Source organism: Lycorma delicatula, chromosome 4 (genome assembly GCF_047948215.1).
Source record: "Lycorma delicatula isolate Av1 chromosome 4, ASM4794821v1, whole genome shotgun sequence".
NCBI lineage: Eukaryota > Metazoa > Arthropoda > Insecta > Hemiptera > Fulgoridae > Lycorma > Lycorma delicatula.
The window spans coordinates 213,474,675-213,490,346 of NC_134458.1; the positions used below are offsets into that span (position 1 = coordinate 213,474,675).

At 33.0% G+C, this 15,672-nt stretch overlaps 1 protein-coding gene across 3 annotated transcripts in view; it reads right to left on the reverse strand.

The window, feature by feature from the left end:
• The window catches only part of LOC142324274 (E3 ubiquitin-protein ligase TRIM37-like), a 61,899-nt gene extending 46,595 nt beyond the window's left edge, over nucleotides 1-15,304 (reverse strand). For 2 of the 3 annotated variants that reach the window (XM_075365166.1, XM_075365165.1), the window contains exons 1-4: nucleotides 14,952-15,303; nucleotides 11,125-11,212; nucleotides 5,118-5,594; nucleotides 3,451-3,767 (exon numbers count right to left, since the gene is read on the reverse strand). In XM_075365166.1, coding sequence (XP_075221281.1) covers nucleotides 3,451-3,767; nucleotides 5,118-5,594; nucleotides 11,125-11,175 — 845 coding nt within the window. In that variant the 5' untranslated portion in view covers nucleotides 11,176-11,212; nucleotides 14,952-15,303. Of the gene's footprint in view, nucleotides 1-3,450; nucleotides 3,768-5,117; nucleotides 5,595-11,124; nucleotides 11,213-14,951 lie in introns of all 3 variants that reach the window. The other variant, XR_012756256.1, reaches the window with a different exon arrangement.
• Between the last annotated feature and the right edge of the window lie 368 nt (nucleotides 15,305-15,672).

Sequence of the window (15,672 nt, forward strand, 5' to 3'; positions counted from 1 at the left end):
GCACTATCTGAAAAATGTAAAGAATAAATCCACAACTGCATCTGAATTTCATTGAAAGTAGGTGGAGCTTGTTGCAAACCACAATAAGCTTGAAGGGGAAGTGATTGACGCAGGAAAGGAGGAGAGAACAAAGTAGAAGTGGCACAGGAAGTACTATACTACATACAAACACTGATCTGAATTGCTACTTACAAAATCAAATCAAAATGTTTCAATTCCTCGTAAGTAACTCATCATTGCTTATACTGTCACCACTAACATTTACATCACTACCATCATTATCGCCATTTACATTAATAATGACATTTTCAATGAAATTATCAATTAAAGGTTCCCAAGACAAATAACATGTTTCTATTTTCTTGACAAGATCGCACCTTACTTCAACTCGGCATTCATAATTGAATCTGCTTGTTCTTCAATTAATGCAATTTAAAAAGCATCAGTCCACCATGTGCCTATTTCGTCATACAGTTAAAAACATTAAACATGACTTCTCTCAACTGACTATGAATAAGATTACACCCAATCTTTTTTTTTATACCCCACTACTTAACGCAATCCCTGGCAGCTTGTGAAATCATGTTACCGACCAAAGCCATTGCACATGCTATCCAGTGTTCAATGAGGGTTTGGTGGTCATGACCACACTGTAACATCTGTGGCAACTTACCAGGCATTCCTGGATACTCTGTTTCCAAATGCTCCGAAGGGTGAAGCAGAAGTCGGCTTTAGGGCAGGTGAGACACCATTCCCTGGCGTACAGGCTGTGGAAACCGTAGATATAGACCAAGTAATTTCTCGAAAGGCACCAGGGATTGACCAACTTGAGCCAAATATTTTCTATCATATGCTGCCTGTGATAAGGGAGCCGCTTGGCAGACTGTTCTCGGGAGCCTAAACTGGGTTGCTTTCAGACTTGTTGGAAGGTGGCTTTGGTGCGGGTGCTCCTAAAATCAGGAAATGATCCGAGTGAGATCAGCAGTTATAGACCTATCAGCCTCTTGCCGGTAATCGGCAAGCTGCTTGAAAGGCTGGTTGTGGAACGGCTCTGGGAAAGCATCGATATGGACTCATTTTTTTTATGGACTCATGAAAGGGGTTGGCACCAAAGATTGCATCTTAAATGCTCTTGCTGAGGTGGAAAGCGCGGACTGTAAATATGTTTTGGCAATTGTTATTGATACAGAGACAGCATTTCTTCTTTATGTTGTTGTTCTGTCCTATGAGTTGAAACGCTGCACGCCACAATGTTCCCGTAGCCCTGCAGGCCGTATTACGTGACTACATGTGATCGCATGGTTCTGTTTAAAGATGTGCACCTAGTTGTGGAAGTCCATCACCAGGGGAAGCATGCAGGGCTCCATTCTCGGTCCCTTGCTGTGGAACCTGGAACAAATTCGACAGATTTTTGGGATTGACTTCCCGGAAGGGGTCACGGCCCAGGCTTTTGCTGATCACAGGTAGAAGACCAAGCTCAAGCGGCTTTGTCAACCACAGAGGACTGGATGGACATTCAAAATTTAAAGATTTCTGTGCCCAAGATGAAGTTTATGCTTCTAAAGAGTGCAGACAAATTATGATAGTTGTAACCCCTGTATTAAGTACAAAGGCCGTGTAATCAGCCGAGTTCAAGTTCAAAAGTACCTAAGTGTTTTGTTTGATGAGAAGTTGCTGTTCAGCAACCACATTAGGCAAGTATGGCGGACGCTGTCTCTGTGATGCACAAGCTTAGGAGGATTGCTCAAAAGGATTACGGACTGTCAGGCCGTCATTTGTACATGGTGTACTGAGGTGTCTTTGAAAGTATGACCTCTCGTGCGCTGTCCGTTTGGGCGCATAGGTTGGAAAGAAATCAAGCACTTATTCAAAATTTAAGGAGTGCACAGCACAGAGCCTTAATTGTATGCAGTGGTGTTTTTAAAAAACAACCACTTACAAGGCTACCACTGTATTGGGAAAGGCTCCCCCAATCGATTTAGTAGTGAAAGTTCAGGCAGCAATGTGGAAATTGCAAAGAAGCAGGGAGGCCGAGGTATTAGGGATGAGTTTTCGAGCAGGCCTGTACCAGAGCAGAATGGTGATCTCAATAAACCGGTTCTATATTTCAAACGGTTGCCCATCTCCCGCCTGCGGAGGAAGCTTTACAGCCTCATAAAGGAAGCATAGCAGCAAGAATGGCGCGCCATGACTAAGGGGAAGTCCTCGTATAGATTTATACAGGATCTGGGGGATAGTAAGCTTCTCCTTCGTTTTTAAAAGTAACGGGAGTCCAAGTGCTCTCCAACCATGTAAATTTAAACCAATATTTGTTTCGGTTCCGTCAGGCAGCTGATGAGCTGTGTGTCTGTGGGGAGGTCCAGTTGAACGAACACATGATGTTCAACTGCCCAGCTCCTTGGGCGGGGGGGGGCAGAACTCAGGCCACCCTGGAACTTAAAGGTCAATGGGAACATTGGCCACTTACAAGTGGAGAGTCAATGTGGTAAGAGCCGCATTGTCCGACAGTGTGGGAGTTCCTTGATGCGGTTGCTTCATTCAACTGATATCAGTAGTTAAGGAAAAAGACTCCTACCATGCTGCTGTAGGAAGCTAACCAAGAGATATGGCTCACTACCAACCAGATTAAGGCTCTAAGTGCATTGGTGGACAAGTACTTGCTGATATTCAGCAGCCTAGGTGTGGCAGCGAATTGCTGTCTTTGACGAGATAAATTTAATTATTGATAGTCATATATGTTTTAGTAGTTGACAGCGTGTGCCTACCCATTTTAGTGATATATAACAAGTGGGCAGTGGGACACGCAAGTAAGCAGTGAATTGTACCATGCTTATTCTGCTCACACTTTATATTAGCTCTAGGAAACTGGTCGCTAAACTGTTTTGAGGCTAGCTGTTTATGACACAGACATTCGGTCTTATGCTTTAGAGCGACCGAATGGGGTGGTGGCGAGAGAAATGCCGTGCAAACAATTAACATACCTCACTACTTTCACCTTCTATGACGATAAGTGAAATTATAATACAATCCTACATTAAACTTACTGTAATCTAAAAAAAAAAAAAAACAGAAAATGTAAAAATTAGAAAATTATAGCGACACCAGTAATTTTTGTAAACATAACACAAGAGAATGTCTTCACAAAATTAATATAATACACACAGTCATGGTACAAACAAACTATGACAGCAAAGAAGTAACTGAATGAATGTTTAACCCAACCGCTGAATATGTGCTGCCTCTATGGAAACGCTTCAAGAACTAACTTATTGTGGTTTGCAACAAGCTCTGTACCTTTCTTTCTATAAGACAAATTCTCCATTGTTAAAGCAATAGGATGGCAACTATACCAAATGCACCAATAGTGTGAACCACTATTGGTTCAAACTGAACCAATAAATTACTTTTACTTTTACAAATAAAATTAAAACAAAACCTCATATTACTTACCTGATAAAGTCAGCAGGTACAGGAGCGGTAACAAAACTAGCCATTGGTTTTTTACGTACTTGATGAATCATACGTGATAGTTCACTAGACTGTGTTATTAATTCAGAACGAGTACAAGTATGTAGCTGATGTTCAATCTCTTGCAATAGCGCTTCTAATTGCTCAGTCTCTTGAGTTAAAGATGATTTTTGGCCCATTAATGTTAATAATTTAGCTTTTAATTGAGCATCAAGTCGAGCTATCATTAATTCAACTGCATTACGTATCTCTCTAACACGTTCATCCTTAGCAGCTCTAACAGATTCAACATTACGTTCCTAAAATTTTAATAACAAAGAGTAAATTAACTTTAACAGTTTCAAATCTGTAACCATCTGCTGTTATTACTGAGCAGTTTTAACTGATTTTATTTATTATTTAAATAACATAATTTAGAGGTTTTTTTTAATACATTTAACAAATAAAAAAGTACAAACATAAACTAATCTTTTTAGATGTATAATTCATTATATGATTATGAATCGATTTATACTACTGTTGAGTTAGTGTAACTTGGATTTATTATTGCAAGCATATAATCTTTTTATAACTGGAAATCATTACAAATCTAAAAATATTATCTTTATAGGATTTGTGTCTTGCAAATGATCGAACATGTTAAAAAGCCAAATTTATTAATGCCTGAAGCAACTTTAAATTTTGAGATTTGTTCAAAAGTAGCCAATCTAATTTTTTCTTGAGTAATGGCAAGTACAAGAGGCAAAACTAAGCACAGATAACCTTGATATACATGGGAGGATTTTTACAAGTTATTTCAGTAAAGTCAAATCAGTAGTCCAGACGTAAACATTAACTATCAAATCATTATTCATAACTTTAAGATGTGTTTCACAGCAATTAATCTTTGAGAATCACACTACAGAAAACATTATCATGATAACATTTCCCTATCCTACTAAGGGAAATGGAAACTAGTAGTGTTTCAAACAGAATCTGACTAATACATTATTTAGACAAAAATCTGTTAATTTCATAAATGCAGATGTTCTGACAGGAAATAACCTTAAAAAGACGTGAGACTATGTTTAATGTACTTAAAAAATTTCATTCTTTACGCCACAAAATGTTGTAATGTATAACAGCTAAACTACTGATTAAATAATTAAATCTTAAACTAAAAACAATTAATTTCATTAATCTCAGAGTAAAAAATTAACATCTAATAACATTTGCACCTAAAGTACTTCACAAAAAAATCACAGCTATCAGATACCTGGGATAGTTAGTCCAAAGGAACAAGCCTTTTTTTTATTATAATAAAATTCCTTATACCCACAAACACTGTTCAGTAGAAAAAACCTAGGTATACAATAAAAAACTGATATAATTCCAAAATGTACTGAGTGACTTGTACCAACTATCCACTAGTATGATCTACAGACAAAAGAAAAAACAACTAAAAAGCTAATATAAAATATTTTAGAAGTTCAGAAGAGAATACAATACCTTACAATATTTTAATATCCTGTGTAGTGTGTGTGTGTGTGTGCGTGTGTGTATATATATATATATATACACAACTATTCCTTTGATATATTTTATTAGCTAGAATTTATAATCTATCTATTTAGCATGTTACAAAAGCAATAAATAAAAATAATACATACTACTTCTTGTGTTAAACTGATAAGTTCCATTAAACGACGTCTAAGCTGAGCTGATTCGTCCTTAATTTGAGTTTTATGTTGTTCATATACTTCTTCTAACGGTTTAAATGTATGACCCGTATGAGTGCCACCCCACAGAGCACACTGGTGACAAATACACCTTCGACATGTCCAACAATACACTGATAATTTTTCATGATGTGCTGTACATCTATCTCTATTATCACGATCACTATCCATTGGATCACAGCGTGCTGAAGCTAAGCTATCTAATTGTTGAGTAACTTCTTCAACCCATCTACAATTAACAAGTTCATGAAGATGTAATGATGCCCTGCAGTGCGGACACTGAGATCTTTGTTCTGTTAACCAACGTCTTATACAAACATAACAACATAATTTTGAACAATGCGGACATAGGTGTGCATCCCTCAGTTTTTCCATGCAAATAAAACAACGGAACACTTCAGCCAATGTCTGAAATAAAATGAAAAAATTAATAAACTTTACATCGATAACAAGGACCCTAAAATAATTTAACTCATATGAAAGATATCAGTAAATTATCTTAAAATTTATTTATTTATTAGGAAGAGGAATTAAAACAAATTCAGCAACAATTTTAACTTACCTAATTAAAAATGAGCTGTAAATAAAAAAGCTAATTCATGTATAACAATATTCAAGAAGTAAATATGTTAACAATTTTGCTATCAAGAACACTGCCTTCTCCGCTACATTTTGGTGGAAGATATAATTTCTCCTTCCTCAAATAACATGATGGCCTTAGTCCACATTTTTAGTAGAGATGACATATAAAAATAAGTGCACCTTCGTTAACTTACATCAAAGTGATGTATATTATACAATTTTTTTTCTTACTTTACTTTAAGTGGGTTTCCTACAGATTGCTCTGTATCCCACATCTTGATTTCCATACTTTCCTGTTCATCCAGTCACCCTCCATCACTCCTTTCTCTTCGTATCTTTCTGGGTCTACCTCTCTTCCTTCTTGCTTTTTAATGGAATTTAAATTTTTTTATTAGACGAAAGAAATAAAATTAATTAAAGATTAGTGCAGATGTAAACAAAATGTCGTAGTCAACAAAAACTTACACCACTGGCATGAAATCTTCAATGGTGACCAATGATCCATAGTTAATAAACCACAAGCCAAAAGATCAATCCCATCAATAACGAGCAATAATGTTTCACACAAATGTTTTTTTTTCATGATTTTTTTTGGGTAACAACTTCTCTGATAATGAATCAACAATTACTGATCCCAATGTCCTTTAAACTGTCCATATTTTCATCAGTTGTTGATGCGGTAGGACATCCAAATCTTCTGTCACCTTCAATATTTTCACAGCCTTCTTGAAACTTTTACACCACTCATGCTTCTGGTGTTGACATAATAATCACACCCAAAATCTTCTCTACTACTTTCTCCACTTCACTCCATTTTTAAAGCAAAATTTAATGTAAACCCCCTTGTACTGTCATTTTAAAACAAAATAAATTCCCACTCACTAATGTAAGTTATAATCATTCAGCTGCAAAATGTCAACTACATATCTAATATGGCTGAAAATATTAATATATATTACAGACAGTACTGCTATCACATGGGGAAAAAATAATTTGGTTGAAAAGACATAACACACAGAATTTTTAAAAAATCATCATTTTTTTTTTATCACACTCCGAATATTGTGTAATAAGTAATAAATGATACTTTTTTGAACATTCTTATAATTTATTACATCAATTAATTTTCAAAAATTCTAACAACAGATATTCACTTGAATAGGGAAGACAAATTACTCAGATCAAAAAAATATACAAATATCCCCTCAAATTATGAAAGCAGATGTACTCTTTATGTACACTACCACTTTCACAGAATATACACAATTCATTAAAAAAAAAAGAAATATTTTGCTCTTTTTCAATGTGATTTTTTATTGTAAAATAGACAGAAAAGAGAATATTCTTTAAAAAATTACTGTTAAACTAATAAATATTCATATTTAATTTTCCTAATGTGTACATTGCAACAATCTGTTGAACAATAAGCAACCCCCCCCCCCCCAGTCCAATGAGATAAGAATGATATGTATGACATGTAAATAAGGTCTAGCCTTATACAGACACAGGCCGACCATTGCCGAGACTTGTAGTTAATTGAACCCCAACCACCAAAGTATACCAATATCCACTGCCTATCCAAATCCATATAAAGGCAACTAGCTTTTACTAGGATTTGAACCTCAGAACCTTTGACTTCAAAAATCAGTTGTTAAACAAGTGATCTGTGAAGTTAAACAATATTAAATAGGTGATTTATTAAATAAACCAACAAAAATATTAGGTAATTATATATAATTAGGAACGCCTCCATTTTTTATGAAATTTTGAATACATCTTATTTAGGACCTAAGTTATTCATTGCAATTGAGATTATTCATTAGAAACACCTTTCACCCAAGTTATGTTCTTTGAAAGTTATACAGTACAGTCACCAAAAATTTCAAAATTCAGCACTATACCAGTGTAATAAACATTATTTTCGGACTAGATAATTGGTTACTGTTCATAATTATGGATTCAGTCTAGCAATTGGCCAATTTAACATTTCAGATTAATTAATGAGGTTAGCAAGTGAAGTGTTATGTTGATAATGTACGAAAGTTAAATACACAAAATTGTTAGTTACCTACTTTAACTTAATCTAACTAAACTCAATTAAATTTCACAAAAACAAAGTTATTTACTCCGTAAATAAACATAATGCACTTAATAACTTGCACTTAAGCTTACAACTAAATTTAATCTCATTCTTAACTTAATTAACAAAACTTTGTCAAATTGTTTAGGCTGAAAAGTGTATATTATACCTCTACAGTGTTGAATTACGAAATCTTTGGTGAGTGTAATATGTAACTTTTTTCCTAGGCTCACAATGAAGTGTCATCATCAATGTCCGGACAAAATATTTATATTTTAAATAGATATTAAAAACTGAATTAAAAACTAAAACCCAGAAATAAAGAAACACAGCATAAATGGAAAATGCCTGTGACTTATGCTAAAAGCAAAATAAAACCACAATGAAATATTACATTAATAATCTAAAGTAAAATAATAAAATTACTATCCATTATGCACCAAATAGTATAAATGGCCAAAACATACTACAGAATATTCAAATATTTGAATATAAAGCAATGGCTCTAAGAAATCGTGAAACAGAATTTAATTATTCCCTAGCATATTTTGAATGTTAGTCCTAGTGTAAACTTGCAACACAATGCCACATAACAGACATAATCCACAAGGATGTGGTGTACAGTTAGTTGGCAATTCCAGCAAGCACAAATGAATGCATCTTGTTTGAGTCATGAGTGAGCCTAGTGTGCCCTGTTCGCAAACAGCAAATAACCTCCTCTCTACGGTTATTTCTGCATGAGCAGCTCCACATTGACGGAGTGTTTTTAACTGGACGAAGTTTATTGTTAATGGTAGCATTCCATTCACTTTGCCAGTCATCATGAACCACCTTCTTCAGAAAAGACAAGATCGTTTGAAACAATGCGATTAGAGAAAGGAGGCTGAAAACAAGCCTCTTTTGCTGCACTATCAGTGTGCTCATTGCCTAAAATTCCAATATGGCTAGGGAACCAAGAGAAGCTCACAGTTGTATTATGTTGAGTCATTTGAGAAATAACACACTGAATCTCAACAGACAATAGAGTGTCTACAGTACATGTCAACAATCGCCTGCACAATAGTCATAGAATCTGAGCAGAAAAGTATGTGTCGAAATGCTGGGCTAATTATATTTAAGGTCTTATTAATAGCATACAGCTCCACAACAAAAATACTGACGATGTTGGGTAGACCAAACATGTATGTTCTGTTGCAACCACAAAAACACTATCAACAGAATTAACGTTTTTAGAACCATCAATATAAACTATACCATCAGGATTCATGCTACTTATAAGATTAAAGAATTTTTTCATATTTAACCAGATTTGTGTTCTTACAATAACGACAAAAACCATAGCACTAATTTACTAGGAAGGCCACCAACAGAGGTAAAAAAAGACCCAATGCTGTGTTTGGCAGAAATGTCCGGACATGGCGTCAAGATGGGCACAAAAGCAATCTCAAAAGAGCTGACTGGTGAGCCGGACATACCGCCAGTAGATGGGGGAGGCTCGTTTGAGTAATCAGACACTCCTCCGGGTGGCATTATACCTATCAGTTGGACCAACCTGGAGGAAAATAAAACAGAGGTAATAACATGGAGCAATACTAAGAACTGAAGGTAATTGTACATTTAGGGCCAAGGAAAGGCACTGAGCTCTGATGCCTAGCGGAGAAGTAGATGATGGCCGCTATCATCAAGGCTGGATGATTTGGTTGCACTTTAATGTGAGCCACGTAGGAGCATATCATTTGGTTTCATCTATTCCAAAGAGATGGCTCATCACTGTCCACCAGCAGACTTACCACAAGGCATGAGCGAAACACACCTGTACCAAGACTTATAAATGAATGATGGACTGCGTCAAGCATCTTTATAGCAGTGGTCCGCACCAACAAATAAGCCACACAGCTGTAGTCGAAGCAGGAACAGACAAAAATTCAGTAGTAGCACAACATGCATACTTGATCAGCTACCCAACAATTATTAGATAGAACTCTCAGTGTGTCTTACATTTTTATACTTTCTTTAGCTTCTTCAAATGTGTTACCCATGTCAGTTGTTGATCAAGCCACAAGTCTAGTAATTTAACCTGTAAGCATCCTTCAACTGGTTCACCATATAAAAACATTTAGCCAAAGTTACCCAAAGTTCTACATCCAATATAAATAGAAAAATCAAGTACAAACAATGAACACATAACAGGTATTCGCATGCAGTTTGTATTTAGGATTCCTCTCCTTCAAGCTATGTTGTAAGTCTTTTGCAAATTGAAAAAGTATAGCAACCAGGCATTGGCGAAGTAAAGAGGCATTTTGAATAACAGCTTGCAGGTGGAAACCTTTCTTTCTTTTTTTTTTCCTGTTTAGCCTCCAGCAACTACCGTTTAGATAATACTTCAGAGGATGAATGAGGATGATATGTATGAGTGTAAATGAAGTGTAGTCTTGTACATTCTCAGTTTGGCCAATCCTGAGATGTGTGGTTAATTGAAACCCAATCACCAAAGAACACTGGTATCCACGATCTAGCATTCAAATCCATGTAAAAGTAACTGGCTTTACTACGACTTGAACGCTGGAACTCTCGGCTTCCAAATCAGCTGATTTGGGAAGACACGTTCACCACTAGACCAACCCGGTGGGTTTGCAGGTGGGAACCTACCTTGGCAAAACCGCACAGTTCAGGGGCAATAAGGGGGTTTCTTTCAATACACTACACTAGACGATGGTTTACCACTCATTCCATCACACTGCACAGGGTACTGGTCCAAGAGATAGGATGATAACTTGAGGGGCATGATTTATCTTTACCAGGTTTCAGTACGGGAATCACCAATGCTTCTGACCAAGATTCTGGAAACACCTTATCAGAGAATATTCTATTATGGATACACAAAAGATGTTATAATGCAGTATCTGGGAGGTGTGGTAACATACTGAGCCTGATATCATTTACAGGGGGAATGTAACAAGAATTATTCCAGGCATAACTTCACTCATTAAAAGAAAAGGGTATATTTAATTCGTTTTGCGAGTCTCCAACCATGAATGGGAATTTTCTACCTGCAACTTATCTCACAAGCTCAGGACAGTATGATGATGTAACTTAAAAGGAACATAACTCGGGTGAGAGACGTTTCTGATGAATAATTTCAATTGTAACGAATAACTTAGATCTAAATAAGGTATAATCCAATTTCCTCAAAATTAAAGGCGAGTCCCTAATTATATACAATAACCAAAAATTAGAAACCAGTATCTGTAAAACGACTTAACATCTAATACTAACCTCAACACTGTGATCATCATCACTTTTGTTCATTTTTTCTCGAGCTGCCATTTTAATCACAGTTATAAGATTACGAAATTGCAAAAAGCTGAAAAAAATAAAAAATTACAACATAATTACCTTGAAATAGTAATCAACAGGGCATTTAAGACATACTTTTTTTAGAAAAACTACCACATTTAGAAGTCCTTTATTACACTAAACTAACAGAGGCATAGGAAGAAGGCAAGTCAAGAGAGCATACAAGTGAACAGTTCGAACATTAGAATACAGAACTCTTTAAAACATAAGGAAAATAAAATGTTATTGTAAGAACACTCTATCAGCAAGAACCTAATAGACCCTCTATCAGAAAAGGGTGGGTTGGACTGGGATTAATAGAAGATCTCTAACCAATTACAAATATTAATAGAATTAAATCATAATAACAAAAACTTCTCCAATTAACACCAACACCAACAATTAGACTCAAAAGTGGATCACTGAGATAGAGTTGAGAAACTCTTATTATAATAGTTTTTAATTTTTAACTTTAGCTGCATAAAGGATTCAAAAAGAGTAAAAAAAGTACATTTTCATTGAATTTAATTTTGATGTTATTTTACTTTTACAAATTAACAGTCTACAGTAAAATATATAGTATAAATAATTTGGTTAAGACATAAATATAAGAATAAAATATAAGATTTGTAAGAATTTGAACTGGTTCAACAATTTGATAGTCAACAGTGAAATTTAAACAGCACTACTAATTATCAACTAATATGGTCATTAATCTCTGTGTACAGTAAATGTGCAAACTGTAAGTAACATTTAAAAAAAAGAGTGTTGTGTAATTTCAGTGATACATTCACACTATATATACATATATATTATCAGTACATGGTAAGACTGCTTTAATCACCATATTAATTAATATTAAGCATACCATCACTCTTTTCAACAAAATATTCTCTTCCATATAAATATAATCTAATACCTGATGACTCAATAACAGTGGGGGAAATCAGAAAAAGTGTTGATGAATTTTTTTTCACATAATTATTGACATTAAAATATTTTTCATACTGCACCTTTTAAAAAAAGGAACAGCTTAATACCAGTACTAACAAGAGAATTGTATGTTACTTTATTAATCAAATTATCTACAATGTATTTTTCCTTAAGCTGAAGTAAAGTAGTTAAACTGTAGTAAGTTTTTATTAGTTACTAAAAAAAAGTGATTAATAAAAATAAAAAAATAACAGTAAAATATAATTGTAAATGAAGATAAATTATTCATTTCATTTTAAGGTTTCTCATTAATTATCTACAAAGTTCAGCCTTTTTCTTTCTTTCTTTTCTCGTTTAGCCTCCAGTAATTACCTTTCAGATAATACTTCAGAGGATGAATGAGTAAATGATATGACCCAATATAATATGAGTAAATGATATAATCCTTCAGAGGATGATATGACTGTAAATGAAGTGTAGTCTTGTACAGTCTCAGTTCGACCATTCCTGAAACGTAGGGTTAATTGAAACTTAACCACCAAAGAACACCGGTATGCACAATCTAGTATTCAAATCCATTTAAAAATAACTGTCTTTACTAGAACTTGAATGCTGAAACTCTCGACTTCCAAATCAGCAGATTTGGGAAGACGCAAAAAAGTTCAGCCTATATAATATTAAATAAGTTTTAAAAACTCTACAATTTCACTATGTAGCCCAATTTTTGTTTAACGGTTAAGTTTAAACAGTTAACCGTTAAACATAAAATAGATTAAAGTATTTTTGTGCATGAGATCTTAATTAAATTTTTATTTTACACCTCAGACAAGTTATTTCAATTTCATATTTCATTAGTTTTCTTCTGTCATTAACAGATTTTACATTAAACCACAAAATTTAATTAAAATGTTTCCTTAAAAAGGGAATCATAGAAGGGACATTAAATTTTACATGAAACATTCTACAGGTGAAATAACACCAGTCTTTAGAAACAATTTACTAAATCTGTTATCTATAACTGTTATGATATCCTAAATTGTTTTCAATTTTTTATTTTATAAATGATTTGATAAATTTTAAGTAATAATAATTTCATTAACATTTAAAAACCCTATAGATTATTTAAATAAAAATCCATAATGAGTGAAGCTAGAAAAATTATAGAATCCTTTACAAATTTTTTCTTTCTTATTAAATTACTTTTAAAAAAACAAGCTTACAAAACAAACTGTACATTAGTATTTCTTAGAATCTGACAGTGGTAATACATGGTTTAGAATTGACTGCTAACCAACCTGCACTTATTACTTTGTAAACATTCCTGTAACATTGCAAAATTCTTGCTTAAAATATGGGTATTTGATTGCTAACAGTATTAAATCTACTCATTGTTTGTATTGTTATTGTAGTCCCAGTTTCATAATGTTTTCTCATTACCAAAAGTAAATCATAAAAATATAACTTTTAATCATAAAATTATTAAAACCATATTATAAGCCTAGTTATAAAGTCTATATTTAATTCAGTGATTTTGAATATTTTTCATATGTTAAACATATGAAAGTCTTCAGTAATGTCATGGAATATTTATTACAAACTAATTAAAATTATCACTGAAATTTATTAAGGATGTACTTTATATAGTATAATATTTGTTCTACATGTGCAATTATTATTTATAATGATTGATATGGCACTTTATAATCTAGCAACATATACTTTATTTTAACTTTGTTATCATAAAAAAAGATAATGGTGCTGCTTGCTGCATCAGTTTCAAGGTGTGCCAACTTCTAACTTGTAGAGCAACAAATAACAATTTTCTATCCTAAATTTTTTATTTACTTTGCAGCAATAAAACCTTTCTGTATAATAATAACATCAGTCTTCAAATAATCTTTACTAGGTCTGGACTGAATATTTTGTAAACATTCCCAAAGCAATGTGACAGTCTTGTTCACAACATGAGTATCTCTGCTGTCAGCATACAGTTTTATTGTTATAGTTACAATATCAAATAAGTTTCATCACAGTTTTCCACTTACATCTTATACATGCTTTCTTATTTGGCTCAAAAAGTTCACAAATTTTATAATAGAGATGTATATGGTAATGAATAAAATTAATATGCAAAGAAAGTTTTAGTTACAGCAAACTCGCATATCAAAACACAATGTGTCATACATTGAATTAAAAAATGCTTCTTCAATAACCATCAAATTAACACTTCAAATTCTTTTAATGTTAAAAAAAGATAAACAATTAAATTGAGCACAAAAATGTAAGCAGCAATGATTTAAATTTAATTACTGCACATACATTTTTCAGTTTTTAAGAATACAGATTTCTTTGATCTCAAATCTAAGTTCACCATACAAACAAGTTAACTGTATTAGCAATTACTTGTGTTTCAGAGATTTACCAGAAAATTACTCAAAATTGTCAGCAAATTGTACCTAAAATTTAATAACAGAGCTATTAAGTCCATACTCATTTAACATTAATTACTAAATAAAAAATTACTATTAAAAAAATTGCCATATAATTATAAATTCAATGTAATCTAGGCTGAAGCATCAAGTAGGAAGTTACAAAGTATTTAAAAGCTAAAAATAAAAAGTTCAATTCTATGATTGCTCAATACAATCTTCAGGATAAAAAAATAACATTGTCAGTGAATATACGAATACATATACAATACTGCTAAACGTTATGAGTAACAAAATTTACAGTATTAGATAACATATCAAACAAAAGATATTAATTACAATATTAAATAAACCACACATGACATACAGAATAACCTAAATTAAAATACATAGCCTGATCAATACCTGCAACAATCGAAGAAAACTAAGCACAATAAACTCTGAAAAAATCGTCACCATAATAAAAAAATTAAATTAGATTCATAAAATAGATGAAAAACAAAATATAAACCAGTTATAACTTGACAACTGACGGCAGACATAACGGAAGTCCTACATAAAATGACATTATTTTATAACATTAAATTAACAATGAATCAGAAATAAAATACCAAACTAAAACATCACAGCTAATATTTTTTAAATGCACAACAATTTGTAATGAACATGAACCAAATTCAAAAGACCAAAAGATTTTTAACAGCTAACACAAGACTAAACGCACAGCCGCCGCCATGTTAAAAACCAGAACGACAATAATTTCGTACGATAATACTGTATCGATACTGTTTAATCAATGTTAATGATTCACGTATAGAACTAAAATTTAAAAATTAAGTAGAATTTAATAATTTAAAAGTTTTTGGCTTATTAATAAATGATGTGCTTTTACAACTGTCAATAAATCCTTAATGAAAAACTATAATAATAAGTTTGAAAAACAGTTAAATACGAAATCCAAGACAGCAAAATACAATGGTTTCTTTTTTCAACTGTCAAAATTATGAAAAAATGACCGATAACACAGAAGCATAAACAATTTTGTAATGGGGATTGTGATAGTTATCATTAGTTACCATTGTAGCCTAATCCTTTTCATACATAATATTTAGAGACCGTTTAATTT